The sequence below is a fragment of the Carettochelys insculpta genome, chromosome 7 (genome assembly GCF_033958435.1).
Source record: "Carettochelys insculpta isolate YL-2023 chromosome 7, ASM3395843v1, whole genome shotgun sequence".
NCBI lineage: Eukaryota > Metazoa > Chordata > Testudines > Carettochelyidae > Carettochelys > Carettochelys insculpta.
In genome coordinates, this window is record NC_134143.1 from 70,002,519 (window position 1) to 70,024,415 (window position 21,897).

Sequence of the window (21,897 nt, forward strand, 5' to 3'; positions counted from 1 at the left end):
GGGAGCACTTGAGGAACACTACACTGCCCATCAGAGGCCAGCCTGCTCATCACTCACCCTGCCTCTACCTCCCTCCAAGCTGCCAGAGTGGCTCCCCACCTAGTACATGGCCTCAGTGCCTCTGGAGTTTCATACTTCCCTCAGCTGAGGAAGCACATTCTGAGCTTCTGAGGCCTTCCAAGACCTCCCACCAGTTCATGCTGGATGAACCCCCACTTGTGCTGAGGGACCTGGAGCATCAGCAGGAGAGATTAAACCTGCAACTAGAGGGACTAAAGCCCTGTGCTTTACCACACAAGCTAAAGGCCAGCTGGCTCTCAGTAAAGGCTGTAGAGCAGAGACTTCACTCTCCTTAATATGTGGTCTCAGTCACTTTGGGGTTACATAGCCATTGATGGGCCTAACCTCCATGAATTTATCTACAGTAAACTCTTTGATATCCAGCAACCCTGGGACCAGGAGGCTGCCAGATGTTCAAATATTCTGGATAATCAAGAGCATCAATGAGATCCTCTGCAGCGGTGGGGACCCCTGCCATCCCTGCAGCTGGGAGCAGGCTGGAACGCAGAGGCAGCCGGGGGTGGAGCTCCACCAGCAGCTCCAGCTGTGGGGACCCAGCCGGGGAAACCCTAGGAGCCCCTGCAGCAGATTGGAGGAAGGCAGGGTAAGTGCTGAGCAGGCTGCCCCTGAGGGGCAGCGTTCCTCAAGTGCTCCCATTTTTGTGCCACTCATTTGCTAGTTCCAGTTATATGAATACTGGATAAAACAGATTTTACTGTAGTTCTTTTTATAGGTTTGGCCTTCACAACTTCCTCTGTCAAGGACTCCCATGGGTTGACTCTGCATTGTATGAACAAAAAAAAAACAAACTTCCTTTTGTTTTAAACCTGCTGCTTATCAATTTCATTTTGCGAACCCTAGTTCTTGTGTTATAAGGAGTAAATAACACCACCTTGGCTACTTTCTCCAGGCCCATCATAATTTTACAGATCACTATCTTACCCCACTTAATCATCTGTTTTCCAAGCTGAAATGTCCCAGTCTTATTAATCCTTCCATATATGGCAGCTATTATATACCTTAAATGTCATGCACACACAAGACAAGATTCAGACTGTAAGGCTGCCCTAAAATGATACTGTGCTGTAAATACACTTGAGAAGGAGAAAAAGAAAAATACAATAGATCTGACGACTCAGTGTTCTGGTCCTGGATGTAACCGCAAAGTAGATCCCAGATGTATTTAACTTGATTCCTCTGAATTAAACACTTCCATTAAAAGTTTCTCACAGAAGCATTAATATTCAATTATGTGTTCCACCAAAGCAAAGATCAAAATCTCTGCAAAAGGGGCTTTTTTTGTATTAAATATTTATAAGTATATCTCTTCGGACTAGTTTTTCATCCCCTAGGCCAGGACAGAGCACTACATATAGAAAACAGTTTCAGAACATTTTATTATAGAGCTTGAGAGTGTTCTGTACTTCATCACCTCTTGCAGTGACTCTGTCATATCACTTGTTAATTCATGGTAATTAAATTTCTTTTGGATGAAAAGGTTGGAGGGCTCACACTGCATTGCAAAAGCAACTTGTAGAAATTACAAACATGTTCCAGGAAGGATCTTTCTCCTAACAGAACTGAAGTGCAAAGTTTGCCATCTTCTGAGTTCAGATTCACAAGAAACAATTTATATAGGATGGCAGGTTCTAGAATGAGTATACAGACTGTCTATTTGAACAGAAATAATTATGTCACTTCAAATCCACATCCAGAATGCAGAATTGCATCCCTTATAAATGAACAGTGGGTATGTCTACAGAAGCTACAAACTTCCCTGGTCTTAATGATGGCCATAACAAATACTGAATAAATCATATTTTTATACCTGCACAAAGAACTTTCTCATGAACAGCTGAGCAAAGAGTTGTCAATTCTGCATTTCCTTAAAATGGAACATGACACTGCTAGTTATTCCTTTTATCATGTTTTTTGTTTTTCTCCTTTCTTTTCTCTTTAAACTCATGGATAAACCAAATGTGTGCTGGGGTGGAGGCAGATACAGGCCATATAGCTGTGGACATTAAGATATTTTGGCTATTACAATTCTAAACTGAAATTCACAGTAACAAGGAAGAAATATCAGCATATATCCCAAATGGACATATGGTAATACCGGTGTCATCAAGGGCAGCTGTTAGCCCATACTGTGTAAATTACAGCACTGCCCACCCCAGAATAAGCTTCTTTTATGAAAACAATGCAGTGATCCCAAAAAGAACATATGACATGAGTTACTTTGAAACCATTCTCTGACCCCTCCTTCCAAGCTCCAATGAATTTAGTTCAGCAGGAAAAGTGGGACTTGATGAGATAACTCCGGGTTAGGCCACAACCTTGGGCGGCTGCTTAGTGAGAGCAAAGCCCCCACCAGTGAAACGAGGTACATCCGTTCTCTGCGTTGGATACTCCTGCTCCAAGTTAGCCAATACTCGCTCCTTATCCCTTTAGAGGAAACAAAGAGGAAAAGAAATGTTTCTCACTTCAGCTATACAAGTGTTTTCAAACTAAGCAAGTCTGCGTCCTCCGAAGTTTCTGTGATGCAACCACTCTGCCAAATGATCATTAAAAAATGTTGATTAAAGCCAGTGAGGCTAAACAGCCAAGACTAGATGTCTATTTGGATCTAATTAAGCAACTACTGATGGTTTTCGGAATTATTAAAAATTTGAACGAAATCAGTTCCAATGTTAGACACCCAAAGTCAGTCACAGCAACTCATTAGAACTAGAATAAGTGGGAGCTTTGTGACTTTGGGTGTCTAATCACCACTCTCCTCTACCAAGTCCGCAGTTGTTTTCAAACAAATAGCTCGATTCATCAAAGGTGCGAGGGAGGGATTTTTTTCTTTGTTGAATTTTAATGAATAAATAGTGTTATCTGTCTTCAAATTTTAACAAAGTTCAGTTATAATTATCCAGCCTGTTGCATTTGTACAAAACCAACACTGTATCTGTGAGGCTTCTATAGCCTCAGGAACTTGCTCCATGTGATGATTTGGAGCTTCAATGTGGTAGCCTTAAGAGAATGGAGCAATGTTTAGACTGCGGGAGAGGTGGTATCCACAGTAGAGGAAATATAAAGAGGCAGCATTTTAATGGCTATGATGCACCTCGAGGCTTTGGAGACAGGTATCAGAAATCATAGAATCAAGTGTCATCTAGTCTAACCCCCTGCCAAGATGCAGGATTTGTTTTGTCTAAACCATTCAAGACAGATAGCTGTCCAGCATCCTTTCAAAAGCCTCAAGTGAAGCTTCCCCACCCTGCCTACGTTGTCTGTTCCATTGTCCTCCTGTTCTTTCAGTTAGGATGTGTTTTCCTAACATTAAATCTAAATGTGCTCTTCTGTCATTTGAACACACTGCTTCTTGTTCATCCTCTATGGAAAAAAAAAAAAACTTTTCTCCATCCTTTTTTTAGCAGCCTTTCAAGTCTTGGAGATTGTTATCATTCCCCCATTAATCTCCTCTTTCCCAGACTAAATATACCCAGTTCCTTCAGCCTTTGCTCCTGTGACTTGGATTCCATCCCTTTGATCATCTTCATTGCTTACCTTGGGATCCTTTCCAGTTTTTCTATATCCGTCCTGTATATTGGTAACTTAAACTGGACGCAATATTCCATCCAGCTGAAGCCTAACCTTGCAGAGGAGAGTAGCGCTATCAACTTTTGTGACTTTCATACAATGGCGACTCATTTGCTGCTTTTACAATGATGAAGTCAAAAGAAATTTAGTTTGGAGTTGAGTGTGAAATATCAAGCTAGCCCATATGAAAGAGGAGGAGGCTGCTAGAGCGCTTGCTTAAGATACAAGCATCCAAGGTTCAATTCCAGCCTCTAGCTGATGTGGAGAAAGGACCCGTCTCAACACTGGCACTTGGATGAATTCCCAGAGCACACACAGGGTGTGGCTGGCAGGCTGCTTGTTGGGTTGAACTATGTGCAGAGTCTACACCTTAACTTTTAAATAGAATGACAGGACTGGCATAAACTGACCTTGAAGAGGAACCTCTTTTTCACTGTGTCTGGTTCGCAGATGCAAACATAACCATCCCATGCAAAGTAAAAACAGTCAGGTCCTGAGTAATGTGATTCTCAACACAATTGTAACAGGACATCAATTCTAGCGATAAACATATGGCAAAACAGAAGCATATCTCTTCTATTCTAACACACAAAAGAAAATGTGAAGCCAAGGTCCAAACTGTCAACATTAAAAATGTTTTTGAGAGGACACTTAACTGTTGGAAATGGATTGTTAGACATTATGGTAGCCTCATCTATTGATCCTAAAACTCCAGGAAGACCATTAGCAGTGAACAACTGTTAATAATTCCAAACATCTAGGCAGCCTTATACAATCTGCAGCTGGCCAAAGGTCACTTTTTATCACTATTTTGCTAATTCCAAGATCAGAACTGTTTTGCTCTGTAAAAGACAGTTAAGGCAAAGACCAATGCAAGTAGGTTTGAATCACAAGCAACAAAAATGGGAAAATGTGGTCTGGAGCATCTGAGAGGGGTGTGCTGAGGCAGACAATGGATGGAAGGAATACTGGCTCAGTCAAAAAAGAAAAATATTATTGCAAATCAAACCAGCCAAGTGCAAAATCACATAACTCCTAGAAACTTCACATAAAATATCTATATTTCCAAACAAGACTAGTGCTTCTGGGTTCAACATGAGGCACCATAATGGGGCTTATGCCAAGTATCTACCCCCTGCAAATTAGATCCCTTCAAGACATCAGAAGTGGAACACCCAAAATACACTACAGGTTGAACCTCTCTAATCCAGCATCATTTGGACCTGACCAGTGCCAGACAAGAGAATTTGCCAGACTACAGGAGGTCAGTACTGTCTAGTAGCATTACCAACACTCCCACTGCTTAGTGGGCTCTTAGAAGACATTTAGGGGTAAATTACAGCTAAATAACAGCACAGAACACTGAGAGCCAGGACTAGTGGCTGGAAACAAATTTTACAGGAACATGGGAAACTTGTCTGCACTCTTGAAAAGTGGTCATCCAGTTAACTGAAATCATGCTGGGTTATGGAGTTTGCCGGACAAGAAAATTCCAGATTATAGAGGTTCAACCTGTAGTCACTTCTGAAAATTCAGAGCATCCAGTTTGAACGCTCCACAGTACACTGTGACTATAGAGGGAAATGACCTACTGAAGGAACGGCACCTACCATCAAACTAAAACACTCACCATTGGCTAAAACCCTCAAGAAGACTAACTAGATACACAACCTGAGGTAAAAAGGGTGAGACATCTAGCAAAGAAAGGCTGTAGGTACACCTGAGGTTCCTCCATTTGCTGCTAAGGAGAAGAAAGAAGTGTCTGGACATTGCTTCTCCTTCTAAAGTTGTAGCCAATGAATTTCCGCACCCACAAGGGAACATTCATGCAGCTCCCATGAGCATGGCTTTTCTCCAAGGCTCTGCGGCACCAGGGACACTTTATCCCAACACTAGGAATATGCAGTTAGAAGAAGAACTACCTCCCCCACCAGGATGTTGGGGGGAGATAAATTACGAATTCTAAGGCAATCGCATTCACACGGTAACATCCAGCCCTGAAGCAGCAAATACACAGTAAGCATTGCTCAGAAAAGGAGAGTAGAGAATGGATGAGAGAAATAGTGAAAGGAAGAGGAAGATGGAAGGCATATGAGAAGATGAAAGGAAAAGAAAAAGAAGAAGAGAAATATGACAAAGAAAAACCTCTAAGGATCTAAAAAAAAAAACTTTTAGACATGCTCAAGGAGAAGAGGGAAAAACTGAGAGTACACACACTTTTTTGTGTTTGTATCTTTGTAAGGCACTCAGATGCAACTGTGATGGGCCACGCCTGGGAGGAGGGTTAGCTGAAGAGACAGAAGTATTATTATTCCTTACTTAGTCTGTTGTTCCTTGCGTTTCTGGGTTAGGTATTTCTTCTTTACATTCAGAAGCTCATTGCCAAGTCTTTCTATTTCATACTTGTACTCTTGACTCTGTGACTCATACATGTTCAGTTCTGAAGACAAAACCTAACAAATCAAAAACAAAAAATAAGAGGCCAGCTTCACTGGTTACTTCTTTCACATACTCCCTTCTCCCCATCAGATAAAATCTTTGACCACCTGAACACAGCTGACAGAATTAAAGCTAAACCACATAACTTACCAAGCCTCTATTGAGTGATATTGTCATTTACTGTAGTTCTCTTTACCTTCCTGGACTCAAATGTAAGGCAAAGACCCAAAATAAGAAGCACAGACAAATAATTAGTCAAAGAGCTTTAGGGTATGTCTACACAGCAAAGTTATTTCGAAATAACAGCTGTTAATTCTAAATAACTTTCCTAGTGTCTACACAATGCAACCCCTATTTTGAAATAATTTCAAAATAGCAGTTGGCTTATGTCAAAATTGGTAAACCTCATTTTGGCCGTGTATACACTAGTCAAAAACTTCGAAATGGCCATGCAAATGGCCATTTCAAAGTTTACTAATGAAGCACTGAAATACATATTCAGCACTTCCTTAGCATGCGGGCGGCCGCAGCACTTTGAAATTGACGCGCCTCGCCGCCACGTGGCTCGTCCAGACGGGGCTCCTTTTCAAAAGGACCCCGCCTACTTCGAAGTCCCCTTATTCCCATCTGCTCATAGCAATAAGGGGACTTCAAAGTAGCCGGGGTCCTTTCAAAAAGGAGCCCTGTCTGGATGAGCCACGTGGCGGTGAGCCACGTCAATTTCGAAGTGCCACGGCCGCCTGCATGCTAATGAAGCACTGAATATGTATTTCAGCGCTTCGTTAGTAAATTTCAAAATGGCCATTTGCATGGCCATTTCGAAGTTTTTGATTAGTGTAGACATAGCCTCTATGAGGAACAGCACCTATTTTGAAATAGCTATTTCAAAATAGGGGCTGTGTAGACAGGCCGTGGCTACAATAGCCCCCACCTTTTGGAAGGGGCATGATAATTAGCCACTTTGGCAGATGTTATTGAGGTGCTTCCATGAATATGCAGCATCTCATCAGCATAATGGCGGCCATGTGAGTTTCGAAAGTGCCGCTTTCTAAATGCATGCTGCCCGTGTACACAGAGGCCTTTTGAAAGGACCTCTGGACACCAAAAGCCTCTTCTTCCCAAAACCAAATGGGAAGAAGGGACTTTCAAAGTTCAGGGGTCCACCATTATGCTAATGGAGCACTGCATATTCATGGAAGCACCTCATTAATATCTTCCAAAAGGTAGGGACTAGTGTAGCCATGACCACAGGGAATAAAGCCTATTTTGAAATAAGCCATATTACGTCCAATAGCTCTATTTTGAAATAGGCTCTATTGTGTGTAAATACCATATTTTGAAACAGCTAAGTGCTATTTCAAAATGCATTTTGGCTATGTCTACACTTGCATTCCTCTTTCAAAAGCCTTTGGCCATTTCTACACATGCCACTTTCTCTAAGAGTGGCGTGCTAATAAATGGCTGGAAATATGCTAATGAGGCATGGATGTAAATTCCTGGGGCCTCATTAGCATAAGGTCACATGACTTGGAGTCCAGAAGACATTCTTTCAGTCTCCAAAAGTGTGTGTAGAAGCATGGCCCCTTCTTCCTGAAAATTCTCCATAGTATTTCCCTATTATTGATAAAGTCAAACCATCTTATACATAGTGGTAATGGCTGACAATGCACATGAAATGCTGCCAAATTCCTGATGTTTTGTTTAAGCAATATTAATGTTTCAGATCCACCTAACAGAACCTGAGGTTTCCAGGTTTCAAAAATCCACATTTGTTTATGGTTGTAACTTTTGTTCATTCCAGATGCTATTCAGTGCCTTCATGGCTGACGTTGCTAAACCTAGCATGTCTGGTGGTCTGCGTCTGTTTGAAGACAGTCTACTGCCTAGGTAGATGAAGTCATCCTCTACCTCCAGGGGCTTGTTCAGAAGCATAGATGCCTTTGTACCACAACTTTTGCACTAACACCCTAGATTTTTGTTTTTGCCCAAGAAATCATTGGTCCAAGAGCAGGCCTTGCACTGGAACCTCATTAATGTGCCTGTAAGACTGTCTGCCTCCTGACCAAAGAGGATGACATCATCCGCATGATCCAGGTTGGTAAAAAGTTAAATTGACAGTTATATGGATATTTGTGGAGATATGTGGAAGGAGGCAACCTATTGTGCAGCAGAACAGGGCTACAGCCTGGACATATCCCTAGTTCACTTTGGACCTAGTGTGAAATCTGTGAGACCTGTGGGTCCCTCAATGCCCCCATGCCCCGAGTCATTATTTAAGTCTTGAATTAGTCTCAGGAGGCTGTCCAGGACACCAATGCCCTGTAGGGTCTTCCACAAGGCAGCTCTAGCCTTACAGTTACATAACTGAGGGGTGTGTTCACAGCTAACAGTCTCAGTGAAGCTTTAACTCAGCCATAATCAGATTTCACTCAGCTCACAAGTATAAGTATGTGTTGATCTGGCACAAAAGAACAGAACATACACCTGTTTGCTAATAGCATATTGTGTGCAAGGAAATAAAAATATATGTAGCAGCTATGTGATGTGTTAAAGACCAGTAAGAACTGAAGAAAATTGTTGAACTGCTTTCTTATTAAAGGGCTGACAAGAGTAATTTATCTTAATCCTTTATCACTAGAAATCAGGATTTCCTGATACTGAAGAGCTGTTTATGCCTCATGGAGAACTTTTTAAAGTTGTGATATTGAGAACCCACTCTATTTATATGTAACGTAGGAATGAATCACTTTCATTGTTGCTAAACTTCTGTGTCTAATTTCACATTTTCTGCATTTCCTTTCTCTTCTTCTGTATAAGTAAGATTTGCATAAAGCAGACTGCTTGTTTGTAGCGGTTCCATTTGCTACTGGAGAATTTTCCCCAAGGTTGGGGTAGAGATGATTATGATGCAGCAAGCAGAAGATGATAACATAACAGGGAAAGGAGCTGTACGAGCAGATGAACTCCTGGGGAGAAGGCTTTTGCTTTCATACAGTCAAGAACAAGGAAAGAGCTCTACATTACATATAAGTAGAATTGCTTCTCAATATCACAACTTCAAAAAGTTCTCCATGAGGCATAAGCTGCTCTTCAGAATCAGGAAATCCTGATTTCTAGTGATAAAGGGTTGAGATAGATTACTTTTGTCAGCCCTGTATTAGATATGAGGCTAATATATGCATTATGCACTATGAGAGAAATACCAATGATTGAGCAAGGGTTTCCACTTGCTTGTTAAAAGGGTTATGAAAATGTTTTTGACTCCCTTATTAGAAGCTCTCACTCATTTAAGAAAAAATGAAATTAAGCCTCATGTAAAATCCTATAGTATCTCAAAATGTCCATATAGACGAGCATTTAGAGTAAAGTGCTATAAATTAATATTCTAACTGCACTTTCATTTCTTCGTTTTAATGAAACATATAAACATAATGGTACTAAATTCTGTTCTCCGAATGCTTAGGAGATTACAAATCAGTAAAACAACCTCAATTTATTTTCCCCAGCAAAAAGGCAGTGAATATTATTATAGACTTCCATACAAAAAGCCCAGATAACAAGTAGCACTGGCATTTCACAATACTGTATTGTAGAGTGGAGAAATGTCATGTAAGTGTTCTTGAATGTACCAACAATAATATGTACAGTTCTGTCCACCTCAGAAGTAAAACACCCTTGGAACAAAGTACCAAGGGAAGTGGTGGATTCTGCATCTGTTGAAGTATTCAAATTAAGACCTGACCTCTTTCTGGAAAATAGGCTTTAGTGAGCTATAGGTTACTGGGCTCTACAGAGGGGTAACTGGATGAAATTCTCTGCCCTGTGCTAGACAGAAAAACAGATGATCCAATGACTCCTGCCGATCTTAAAAATTTTTGGAGCTAAGAAAAAAGTTAATATCTGAAATATAACTGCTTGCATTTGTCTCTGAGGCCTGACCAATAAACAGGCCCTATGTCTTGTCCAAGGAAGCCTGTTAATTTAATAAGTATTTACAAAGGATGATGTTTCTGGACTGAACATAAGGTGTTCTTTCACAGGTTTATTTGGATGAAATTGGGGGCTGACTTATTGATCTGCCCTCATCGGTGGATGGAAATGGTTAGGTTTCAGCTGATTCTTCGAAAGAGTCTCAACTGATGGGCCAGTCTTTGCTTGTAGAGGCATTTCACAGCAATTCTTCATCTTTGACAAATGACATAGTAGCTCATATTTACTCTCTTAAACTTGTATTTATTGACTAATCAAGATGAGCACATCCAGTTATTTTAATCATTCCTAGTAGATCAATATTTTCAGCCTTTTGTCATCATTGCTATTCCCTTCTGAACATCTTCCAACATCCTGATGTCTTTTTTGGCACAGCAGTGGGCTGAGCTGTGGCTTTTAGGCCACTGTTTCCTGGAGAATATAGGGAAATGATGAATTATCCTTTATTGATAAGCATCAGAAATGTTTGTTTAGGACAAGACAAGACTATAAAATGAAGAAAACTATGCTCATTCCTCCTACTTAAGAGGTCTTCAGCATCACAGCTCTGCATGAAATATGGATGCATAAAACCAGAGAGAAAGTGGCTGAACTTCTAAATAACTGTACAGCAAAATAATATCACAGGAAAATTCAGGTGTCTTTGGATATGCAGCTATGATTTAGGTGTCTTTTGATATGCAGCTATGGTTTAGAAAGTGTCCTATTTAAAAGAGTTTGTTCCACTTTCCCTGATGTTATTCTTTCTTATCTTTTCTTACTGGCTGTGGCCACATTAGCCCCTCCTTTTGGAGGGGCTATGGTAATATGGCACTTCAGAATCTGCTAATGAGGTGCTCTATGAATATGCAATGCCTCATTAGCATAATGGCAGCCACGCATGTTTCAAAACTGTCAGTTTCGAAACACACGCTGCCCATGTAGCTGGGGGCCTTTTGAAACAGCTTCCTGATTTCAAAAGCCTCTTCTTCGCTTTGGTTTTGGGAAGAAGGGGCTTTCGAAATCAGTGGGAGAAATTTCGAAAGGCTCCCAGCTACACGGGCGAAGTGCGTTTCGAAACCAGCAGTTTCGAAGCACATGGGGCCACCATTATGCTAATTAGGCACTGCATATTCCTGGCAGTGCCTCATTAGCATATTCCAAAGTGCCACATTAGCATAGCCCCTCTGAAAGGAGGGGCTAGTGTAGCCACAGCCATTTACTCTCACCCTTCCTGTACTGCATTAGTATTGGCCATGCTGCAGAAGCAGTGCAAGAAAGCAGGGTAAAGAATTCTGAAAAAAACCTGACAGCAAATCATTTTTAACTCCTTGTCTCCCCTCTACCCAGAGAGAGAGAGAGAGAGAGACTCAAGCTCTTGGCACCAAAAGATGCTTTGAGAAGACAAACTTCCCTGCACAAAGCACTGATGTAGTCCTATAATCATCAGAGCCCTTCTGATGGACTTCATTTCTGATTAATCCTACAAAGGACGTCTCTTACTTTCAGTTGCTTGGTCTTCTCTCGGAGGGTATGCCGGTAGAGCTGCAATTGTTCTGCTGCTTCAGGCCCAGGCTGCCGTGCCAAGATGTGCTTTAGTTCTACATACAGCTTTTCCTTTTCCTAAGAGACAAGATAAACAGAAGAACAACAGTTCATAAGAGCTCGTATTTGCAACTATAGTAGCAACAATGCAACCTGTATTTATATCAGCCCAGCTGAAAGATGCAAGGAAATCTAGCAGCTATTTTCAGAAATAAATCTGCCTGTGTGTCATTCTCTGCCTTGCTAGCAGAAGGTATTTAAAATTGTTGTGATAGCAATGGGATAGCTCATTAAGGAAAACACCCGGCTAGTTCATATGAAGAATTAGATATGCTTAAACATATGCAAATCGGCACTGGCACAGAAAATACAAAATAGAGGCAACAAAAATGTTGTCTAGGAGAAAATTACTTTCCAGTAATTGTGTTTATTGTAGTCCCCTTCTTCCACCCCCATCACATTACATTAAGGAATGTAGCTCCACCTCCCCGGCAATAAGGATTCAACAAAACTGTCAGTCATAGCCTATATAAAAGAAGCAGCCCACCCACTTTCTCCTCCATTTAGAATCCTGCAGAGCAAATGAATACATAAGAAAACCAAGCAACACACGACTAACTGAGAGAGCCCCCAAGGGGATGTGGGAGGAATGGAAAATTAAGGATAACTACGACAAACACACTTACCAGTGAGCAATTTTTTCTTGTTATATGTCTCCTCTTCCCACACACTACAGCAGAACCTATGTAGTAAATGGATGTAACAAGCCATACGTTCCCAGAGGAAGGCTTTACATGCCATGGCCACTTATGGGTTTCCATGCTGAAAGGCTGCTTCCACTTATGGTTTAGGGTCTAATTATTCTACTTGAATATCATATCAATAATATCATATCATAATATCATACAGATATTAGGGCTGCATCTACACTAGCAAGTTCTTTTGAAAGATTTTTCAAAAGAAGGGGGGTCTTTCAAAAGAGCCCAGGGAGCGTCGCTATACATAAAACATTCTTTTGAAAGTAAATCAAAAGAATCCAGCACTCCTTTCAAAATTGCTCTTCCTTTCCCATTTCAGGAAGAGTGCCCCCTTTTGAAAGCTTCTTTCAAAAGGAAACATGTGTAGACACTCCACAGGGCCCTTCTTTCGAAAGAAAAGTCTTCACTTTCAATCCCTGACCCATTCTTTCAAAAGGTGGGGGGCTGTGTGGATGCTCTCTTTCAAAAGAGGAGATCACTCTTCTGATCTGCTTTTTTTGTGTGTGGATGCACTCTTTCAAAAGAAGGTCTTTCAAAGGGATCTTCCAGAAGAGCTTCTTTCAAAAGATCTCCATAGTGTAGACATAGCCTAGGTGAGGTCCAAATCATAGCTTTGCACATTTCAGCATGGCTAAGGGCTTGTCTACACTAAGGGGAAGATCAACGCTGTCACAGTCGATCTTCCAGGGTTCAATTTAGCTTACTTAATAGGAACACATTAAGTTGAACCCTGAGGGTTCCCCTATCAACCACAGCCCTCGCTGTCATGAGGAATAAGAGAAGTCAACAGGAGAGTTTCTCCCATTGACCTCCCACAGTGAGGTGAGACAGAAATTCAACCTAAGGTACAGTCGACTCCAGCTACGCAATTTTCATAGCTGGAGTTGCATATCTGAGATTGAACTTCTTTTCTAGTGTAGACCAAAGCCTAATGCTTCGCCACTCTCAGCCATGTGGCCTCTTGTCCAGGTTTTAACAGGATCATTTGTATTTTTAAGAGGGCTCTCCTGGGAAAGCTGTAAGTGTGCTCAGCTGTCCAGTTTTAAGTATGCTCGGCTGTCCAGGACTATCCTGGATGTCCTATTTTTGTTGTTTTTGTATCTCAAAGATAGCCATCTGACCTCTCAGACTATTATTATTACTATTATTATTATAAAAAGACACAGTGAGCCTCTATGTTTGCTATTTAATGAGAAAGAATGACCATGCTGTGAGTGTAGCAACATTCCATTGCTGCCACCACTCACAAGTTTATTCCAGATCTTTCAATACTTGGAGTTTCCTTGGAGGGCCAGCTCCTCCAGTAGGGTGTTTGCATTTCAGCTTTCATTAAAAAAAAGTTTCTAGCCCTCTCAGTTGCAGAGAAAATATGGAAACTGTGTACATCCAGAAGACTCAGAAACAAAATTCAAATAAAAATCTTTTTTTAAATATCATTCTAAGCCAATCTCCTGATGGGGGCGGGGGTGTGACTTACAACTTGTAACATTTGGGATTGGCAACACTGCTTATCGAACGGAGGCTTGGAACCCTTGCAGTGCCTTTGGGAGCAAATAAAGAACAGAGGAGAGAGAAGCAGTGATGAAATGTTATATTGGTTGGCCCTTTGCTAATGTCAGACTCAAGGCAAGACTGAGTGTCAGTGGCTTTATAATGCCCCACCATATTGCCACATTCCCTCCAACAGCAGAAATGCACAAAGGAGCAGGAATTCTCACAAGAAGGTCCATCAATGCCAACCATTTTGTCATACTTTAGACTGCTATCTTCTCTACCCAGTGACATAGTCATGAAGGATTTCCATTCCTCTGCTAAAGGAGAGTCCTCAGTTAGGTCTGGGTGTGTACAGACCCACCAATGTGTGGGGCAAAGGGGGGCAATTGCAAAGGGCCTTACCATTTCAAAGGCGCCAAGAGCTCCCGACCCACCCAGAGCTTCCACTGATGGACCTTCTGGGGTCAGGACACCCACCACTGGGTCCTCAGGCTCTACCACCACCTCAACCCATGTTGCACACTACTCTGCACAACAGATCCTGGTGGGCACAGCTGTCTGGGGAGGGGGGACTGAGACAGAGCTCTTTGTAACTGCTTCATCTGGGGAGGATGATGATGATGCCAGCAAAAGTGCAGAGCTATTGTGGTCCTCCAGGTTCCTGAAGACATCCTGCATGGCTTCTCATTCCCTGCTGACCACCCTATAGTCCATACCGATGACAGAAGCAGACTCCATGGGTGGTAGGATGGTCTGCACCAGTGTCACCTCAAAACCCTATGGGTGGGGCGACTCAACAATGACACAAGTACCTGCGGCTCTGACACCACCGAGTGGGAGCCCTTGGAGTGGGTGCCTGGGGCCTTGTGGTATGCCCACAGGGTCCAGAATGGTCATTGTGCAGGTCCTTGCCACCGCGCTTGCCATGGCCTTGCACCCACATCTGGGGGCTCATGGTCCACTTTCTGCCAGCTACACCTAGAGTACCAGGACTGACTTTGAGTCCAAAGATGAAGACCTGGAATGTAAAGACTAGGATTATGCTGGTCGGAGCTAGTGCTGGCAAGCTGGGGAGTGGTGCTGCAATTGGGAGTGGTGCTGCGAGGAGTCCCAGCAAGGGACTGGGAGGTGCTGTGATGAGTGGTCCCAGAGGGAAGTCGTGTCTAACTAATCTATTAGAATTCTTTGAAGGAGTTAATAAACATGCGGACAAGGGGCACCCAGTGGACATAATATACCTAGATTTCCAGAAAGCCTTTGACACGGTCCCACACCAAAGGCTTTTATGTAAATTAGGTGGTCATGGGATAGGAGGAAAGATCCTTTCATGGATCGGGAATTGGTTAAAAGACAGAAAACAAAGGGTGGGAATAAATGGTAAATTTTCACAATGGAGGAGGGTAACTAGTGGTGTTCCCCAGGGGTCAGTCCTGGGACCGATCCTGTTCAACTTGTTCATCAATGATCTAGAAAATGAGGTAAGCAGTGAGGTGGCAAAGTTTGCAGATGACACCAAGTTGTTCAGGACAGTCAAAACCAAAAGGGATTGTGAAGAACTACAAAAAGATCTCAGCAAACTGAGTGATTGGGCAGCAAAATGGCAAATGAAATTTAATGTGGGTAAGTGTAAGGTAATGCATGTCGGAAAAAATAACCCAAATTACACATACTACATGATGGGGTCAAATTTAGCTACGACAGATCAGGAAAGGGATCTTGGAGTTATAGTGGATAGTTCTCTGAAGACATCCACGCAGTGTGCAGCGGCAGTTAGTAAGGCAAATAGGATGTTAGGAATTATTAAAAAAGGGATAGATAATAAGACAAAAGATATCATACTTCCCCTATATAAAACTATGGTACGCCCACATCTTGAGTACTGCGTGCAGATGTGGTCTCCTCACCTCAAAAAAGATATATTGGCATTAGAAAAGGTTCAGAAAAGGGCGACTAAGATGATTAGGGGCTTGGAATGGGTCCCATATGGGGAGAGGCTAGAGAGACTGGGACTTTTCAGTTTGGAAAAGAGGCGATTGAGGGGCGATATGATAGAGGTATATAAAATCATGAATGGTGTGGAGAAAGTGAATATAGAAAAATTATTTACCTTTTCCCATAATACAAGAACTAGGGGACACCAAATGAAATTGATGGGTAGTAGGTTCAAAACTAATAAAAGGAAATTTTTCTTCACACAGCGCACAGTCAAGCTGTGGAACTCCTTGCCCGAGGAGGCTGTGAAGGCCAGGACTCTATTAGGGTTTAAAAAAGAGCTTGATAAATTTTTGCAGGTTAGGTCCATAAATGGCTATTAGCCAGGGATAAAGTATGGTGCCCTAGCCTTCAGAACAAGGGCAGGAGATGGATGGCAGGAGATAAATCACTTGATCATTGTCTTCTGTTCTCCTTCTCTGGGGCACCTGGCATTGGCCACCGTCGGCAGATGGGATGCTGGGCTGGATGGACCTTTGGTCTGACCCAGTATGGCCATTCTTATGTTCTTATGACTAGGACCCAGATCAGAATCTGCACCTCGCTACGGACCACAGCAGCAATGGAGATCAGTGCCGCGAAGATGCCAAATGGTTCAGGGAGCTGTACTGTGAGGTGGCACAGTGCCGAGAGTCAGAGCGGTGCTGCCTGGTCAGTGTCAGGGACCGGTGCTGTGGAGATGCAGTTGGCGTCATCAGTTTTGTGGGCTTACCTCAAGACAGTGCCATAGTTGGGGTACCCAAGGCTTCTCCCACCAGGCCAGGGATCATGGCACCACCATGGTAATTAAGTCCCCCACAGCCGCTAAGGTGTCCAGTGTGGACAGCAACTCAGTGACCTCCACCACTTGGCCTGGAGAGCCCATGAGCATCAGAGTCATTGGCTCCCCTATGGGGATGAAGTCAGCTGTGGCATCTGGTGGGCTGTTGGCTCTGGCTGCTCTTCTCCAGGATGAACATCAGTGACACTCTCCGAGATAGTTGTCCTCAATGCAGGAGATCGATCCCTGCCCTGTTTGCAGTACCGCTTCCATGGGAGCAATATCATGCTTCCTCCATAAGCTTCAGTGCCAAGCAACACCAGTGCCAAGGGTCTCCCGGCCCAGATTACCTCCTCAGCACCACTTCCCATTCAGAGGCCAGAGCACTCCTCATGTTAGAGATTGGCACCAGTTCCTGCCATGCCGAAGCCAGCTGGAGAGGAAAAATCACCTCCATCAGCAGCTACTTCAGATGAAATATTGTTCCTTTTTGACCCTGGGATGAAAACTTTTACAGATTTTGCACTGGTCTGTTTGATGCACCTCCCCCAGGCACTTAAGACAAGAGTTGAGGGGGTCACTCATTGGCATGGGTTTATGTCAATATCTGCAGGATTTAGAACATGGAGATTGACGTTGAAAACAGGAAAGCTGAGGAGGGGAGAACTGCCACTCCTACATCGATTACTATAAACTAACAACTTTTAACGCTACCAAACTACAACTGTATAACTACTAGGAGAACAAGGAGCACTTGCAATAGCAAGTCACTGCAGCTCCGATGGCTGTCACTGGTGATAAAAGAGAACTGAGGAGGTGCTGCCTCTGCAAGGTCCTATATTCACTGCCATGAAAACGCCATTCCAGGGGCTCCACAGCCAACCTGACAGGTGCTGCTATGGGAAAAAGTTTTGGACTGTGCATAGCGACACACACACACCTAAATAGAATTGACATGAGCAAGCACTCAAAGAATTATCAATGGCACAAAATATAGTCAGGATGGGGGACTCTACCCTGGGAAGCCAAAAAAAGATATATTGGCATTAGAAAAGGTTCAGAAAAGGGCGACTAAGATGATTAGGGGTTTGGAATGGGTCCCATATGGGGAGAGGCTAGAGAGACTGGGACTTTTCAGTCTGGAAAAGAGGCGATTGAGGGGCGATATGATAGAGGTATATAAAATCATGAATGGTGTGGAGAAAGTGAATATAGAAAAATTATTTACCTTTTCCCACAATACAAGAACTAGGGGACACCAAATGAAATTGATGGGTAGTAGGTTCAAAACTAATAAAAGGAAATTTTTCTTCACACAGCGCACAGTCAAGCTGTGGAACTCCTTGCCCGAGGAGGCTGTGAAGGCCAGGACTCTATGGCCGCGTCTACATGTGCACGCTACTTCGAAGTAGCTGCGCCAACTTCGAAATAGCGCCCGTCACGGCTACACGTGTTGGGCGCTACTTTGAAGTTGAAATCGACGTTAGGTGGCGAGACGTCGAAGTCACCAACCCCATGAGGGGATGGGAATAGCGCCCTACTTCGAAGTTGAACGTCGAAGTAGGGCACGTGTAGACGATCTGCGTCCCGCAACATCGAAATAGCGGGGTCCGCCATGGCGGCCATCAGCTGAGGGGTTGAGAGACGCTGTCTCTCCAGCCCCTGCGGGGCTCTATGGTCACCGTGGCTATGTCTACACGTGAAGCCAACATCGAAATAGCTTATTTCGATGTAGCAACATCGAAATAGGCTATTTCAATGAATAACGTCTACACGTCCTCTAGGGCTGGCAATGTCGATGTTCAACTTCGACGTTGCGCGGCACCACATCGAAATAGGCGCTGCGAGGGTACGTCTACACGCCAAAGTAGCACACATCGAAATAAGGGTGCCAGGCACAGCTGCAGACAGGGTCACAGGGCAGACTCAACAGCAAGCTGTTCCCTTAAAGGGCCCCTCCCAGACACAGTTGCACTAAACAACACAAGATACACAGAGCCGACAACTGGTTGCAGACCCTGTGCCTGCAGCATGGATCCCCAGCTGCCGCAGCAGCAGCCAGAAGCCCTGGGCTAAGGGCTGCTGCCCACGGTGACCATAGAGCCCCGCAGGGGCTGGAGAGAGAGCATCTCTCAACCCCCCAGCTGATGGCCGCCATGGAGGACCCGGCAATTTCGACGTTGCGGGACGCGGATCGTCTACACGGTCCCTACTTCGACGTTGAACGTCGAAGTAGGGCGCTATTCCGATCCCCTCATGAGGTTAGCGACTTCGACGTCTCGCCGTCTAACGTCGAAGTTAACTTCGAAATAGCGCCCGACACGTGTAGCCGCGACGGGCGCTATTTCGAAGTTAGTGCCGCTACTTCGAAGTAGCGTGCACGTGTAGACACAGCTCGTGTGCAGCAGCCCTTAGCCCAGGGCTTCTGGCTGCTGCTGCTGCAGCTGGGGATCCATGCTGCATGCACAGGGTCTGCAACCAGTTGTCGGCTCTGTGGATCTTGTGTTGTTTAGTGCAACTGTGTCTGGGAGGGGCCCTTTAAGGGAGCAGCTTGCTGTTGAGTCCGCCCTGTGATCCTGTCTGCAGCTGTGCCTGGCACCCTTATTTCGATGTGTGCTACTTTGGCGTGTAGACGTTCCCTTGAAGCGCCTATTTCGATGTGGTGCTGCCCAACGTCGAAGTTGAACGTCAACGTTGCCAGCCCTGGAGGACATGTAGACATTATTCATCGAAATAGACTATTTCGATGTTGCTACAACGAAATAAGCTATTTCGATGTAGCGTGCACGTGTAGACGTAGCCTATTAGGGTTTAAAAAAGAGCTCGATAAATTTTTGCAGGTTAGGTCCATAAATGGCTATTAGCCAGGGGTAAAGTATGGTGCCCTAGCCTTCAGTACAAGGGCAGGAGATGGATGGCAGGAGATAAATCACTTGATCATTGTCTTCTGTTCTCCTTCTCCGGGGCACCTGGCATTGGGCACTGTCGGCAGACGGGATACTGGGCTGGATGGACCTTTGGTCTGACCCAGTATGGCCATTCTTATGTTCTTATGTTCTTCAGCAGTGACTCTGAAAAAGATTTAGAGGGAATGGTTGATAACCAGCTGAATATGAACTTCCAGTGGGATCCTGTGGCCCAAAGAGTTAACGCAGTCCTTGGTAGTATAAAAAGGGAAATATCAAATAGAAGCAGGGAGGATATCTTACTTCTGTGTGTGGTACTGGTGCAAATACTACTCAAATACTGTGTTCAATTCTGGTGCCCAAAATTCAGGAAGTAGGATGATAAACTAGAGAGGGTTCAGAGAAAAGCAAAAAGAATGATTCAAGGATTGGAAAGCATTCCTGATAGCCAGGGACTCAATGAGCATAATCCATTTATTTTAACAAAGACATGATTGAGGGATGACTTGATTACAATCTATAGATACATGGGGAACACATATTTGACAGCTGGTTCTTCAGCCTAACAGACAAAGATCTAACAAGATCCACTTGTTGAAAGATGAAACTAGAGAAATTCAGACAGAAAATAAGGCATACATTTTTAACAGAGAATATAAATAACTACTAGAATATCTTACCAAGGGCTGTGGTGGAGTCTTCCTTGATGGAAATTTTTAAATCAAGATTAGAATTTGTTCTAAAAGACGTGCTGTAGTTCACAAAGGAATTGATTTAGGGAAGTCCTCTGGTCTTTGTTAAACAAGAAGGCAGACAAGCATATCACAGGGGCCTTAGGCTGAATCTATGAAATGTGATTTTTTTCACACAACTCCTCCGTAATCAGTCAGTTCATTGTAACATTAACTGCAATGTGCACATGCAAAGCATTTATAGGGAACTTTTATTCTACTGCACAGTTTCACTATGTCTCTAAAAGTGACTTTGACCATTTTTATTACTTTGGGTTCATGCTTTTTAGTAAATTTTAAGCGTACCAGCATAGGGAAAAGCTGTCTTGTGAAAATGGGACGGCTCCATGTTAACATTCCACCCCTGGCTGTATCATAGACTTGTATTTTGGGAGAGTGTACTGGTAGTTTGGATAAATATGGAGCAGTTGATGGATGGAAGGTCTTATGTGCAATTGTTTTCCAATTTATTTCTCTCCTATCCCACTACAAGGGCCAACCAAGCTCTTCAAACATTGTGCAATGGTGTGTATAATAACCCCATTTAGAGACAAAGTGTGCAATTCTATTATAAAGAGAATCTATCTTATACAACAGAGACTCATTAGCTGTCCAATGTGTATTGTCTCCATAATCCAGCAGTGGCAGAACCAGCTGTCCGGTAATGCATATCCTGTGCTTTCATGCTAAGTGCTGTCCATCTTTTTTATACCTAGTCAATTAATTTGTCACTGGGTTAGAAGCACCCTATGTCAGGGAAACATCAAAAGAAAATCCTGTATACTTAATTTGTTCCTCATCAGCAAAAGTTTGTATTCACAGGTTGACACCTCTAAATATTCCAACACTTTAGCCAAGGATGCAACAAATGCTATTTGTGAATCGTATTATGATGTTTACCTTTCAAATTACTTTAAAAACACCTACAGACAGAATACATTTAAATCAGTATACAACATATATCTGATAGAATCAACAAAAGTGATGCAAAACGAGAAGTGCTGTGGCACCTTATAGACTGACAGATTTATTGGAGCATAAGCTTTCGTGGGCAAAGACCCACTTCTTCAGATGCATGTCAAATGGGTCTTTGCCCACGAGAGCTGATGCTCCAATAAATCTGTTAGTCTATAAGGTGCCACAGGACTTCTCGTTGTTTTTGCCAATACAAACTAACATGGCTATCCTTTTGTTTCCAGTCAGTTCTGATGCATTTTATCAAGTGACATTTGCAGGAGTGCTGCTTTCACTTGTGATATTTCATAGAATCATAGAAGAGTAGGACCGGAAGAGACCTCGAGAGACCATCGAGTCCAGTCCCCTGCCCTCATGGCAGGACCAAGCACTTTCTAGACCATCCCTGAAAGCCATCTATCTAACCTCTTCTTAAATAGCTCCAGTGATGGAGATTCTACCACCTCCCTTGGCAATTCGTTCCAGTGTTTGATCACCCTGACAGGTAGGAACTTTTTCCTAATGTCCAACCTGAACCTCCCCTGCTGCAATTTAAGTCCATTGCCTCTTGTTCTATCCTCAGAGGCAAGGAAGAACAAGTTCCCTCCCTCTGCCTTATGACACCCTTTTAGATACCTGAAAACTGCTATTATGTCCCCCCTCAATCTTCTCTTTTCCTGTACTGCAGCCAGTGAAGATCG

At 43.3% G+C, this 21,897-nt stretch overlaps 1 protein-coding gene across 1 annotated transcript in view; it reads right to left on the reverse strand.

Moving 5' to 3' along the window:
- Positions 1-1,446: 1,446 nt before the first annotated feature.
- The window catches only part of CFAP58 (cilia and flagella associated protein 58), a 119,790-nt gene continuing 99,339 nt past the window's right edge, over positions 1,447-21,897 (reverse strand). The window contains exons 16-18 of the mRNA XM_074999683.1: positions 11,560-11,679; positions 5,968-6,101; positions 1,447-2,505 (exon numbers count right to left, since the gene is read on the reverse strand). Of these exons, the coding sequence (XP_074855784.1) occupies positions 2,385-2,505; positions 5,968-6,101; positions 11,560-11,679 (375 nt within the window). The 3' untranslated portion in view covers positions 1,447-2,384. The remainder of the gene's footprint in view (positions 2,506-5,967; positions 6,102-11,559; positions 11,680-21,897) is intronic.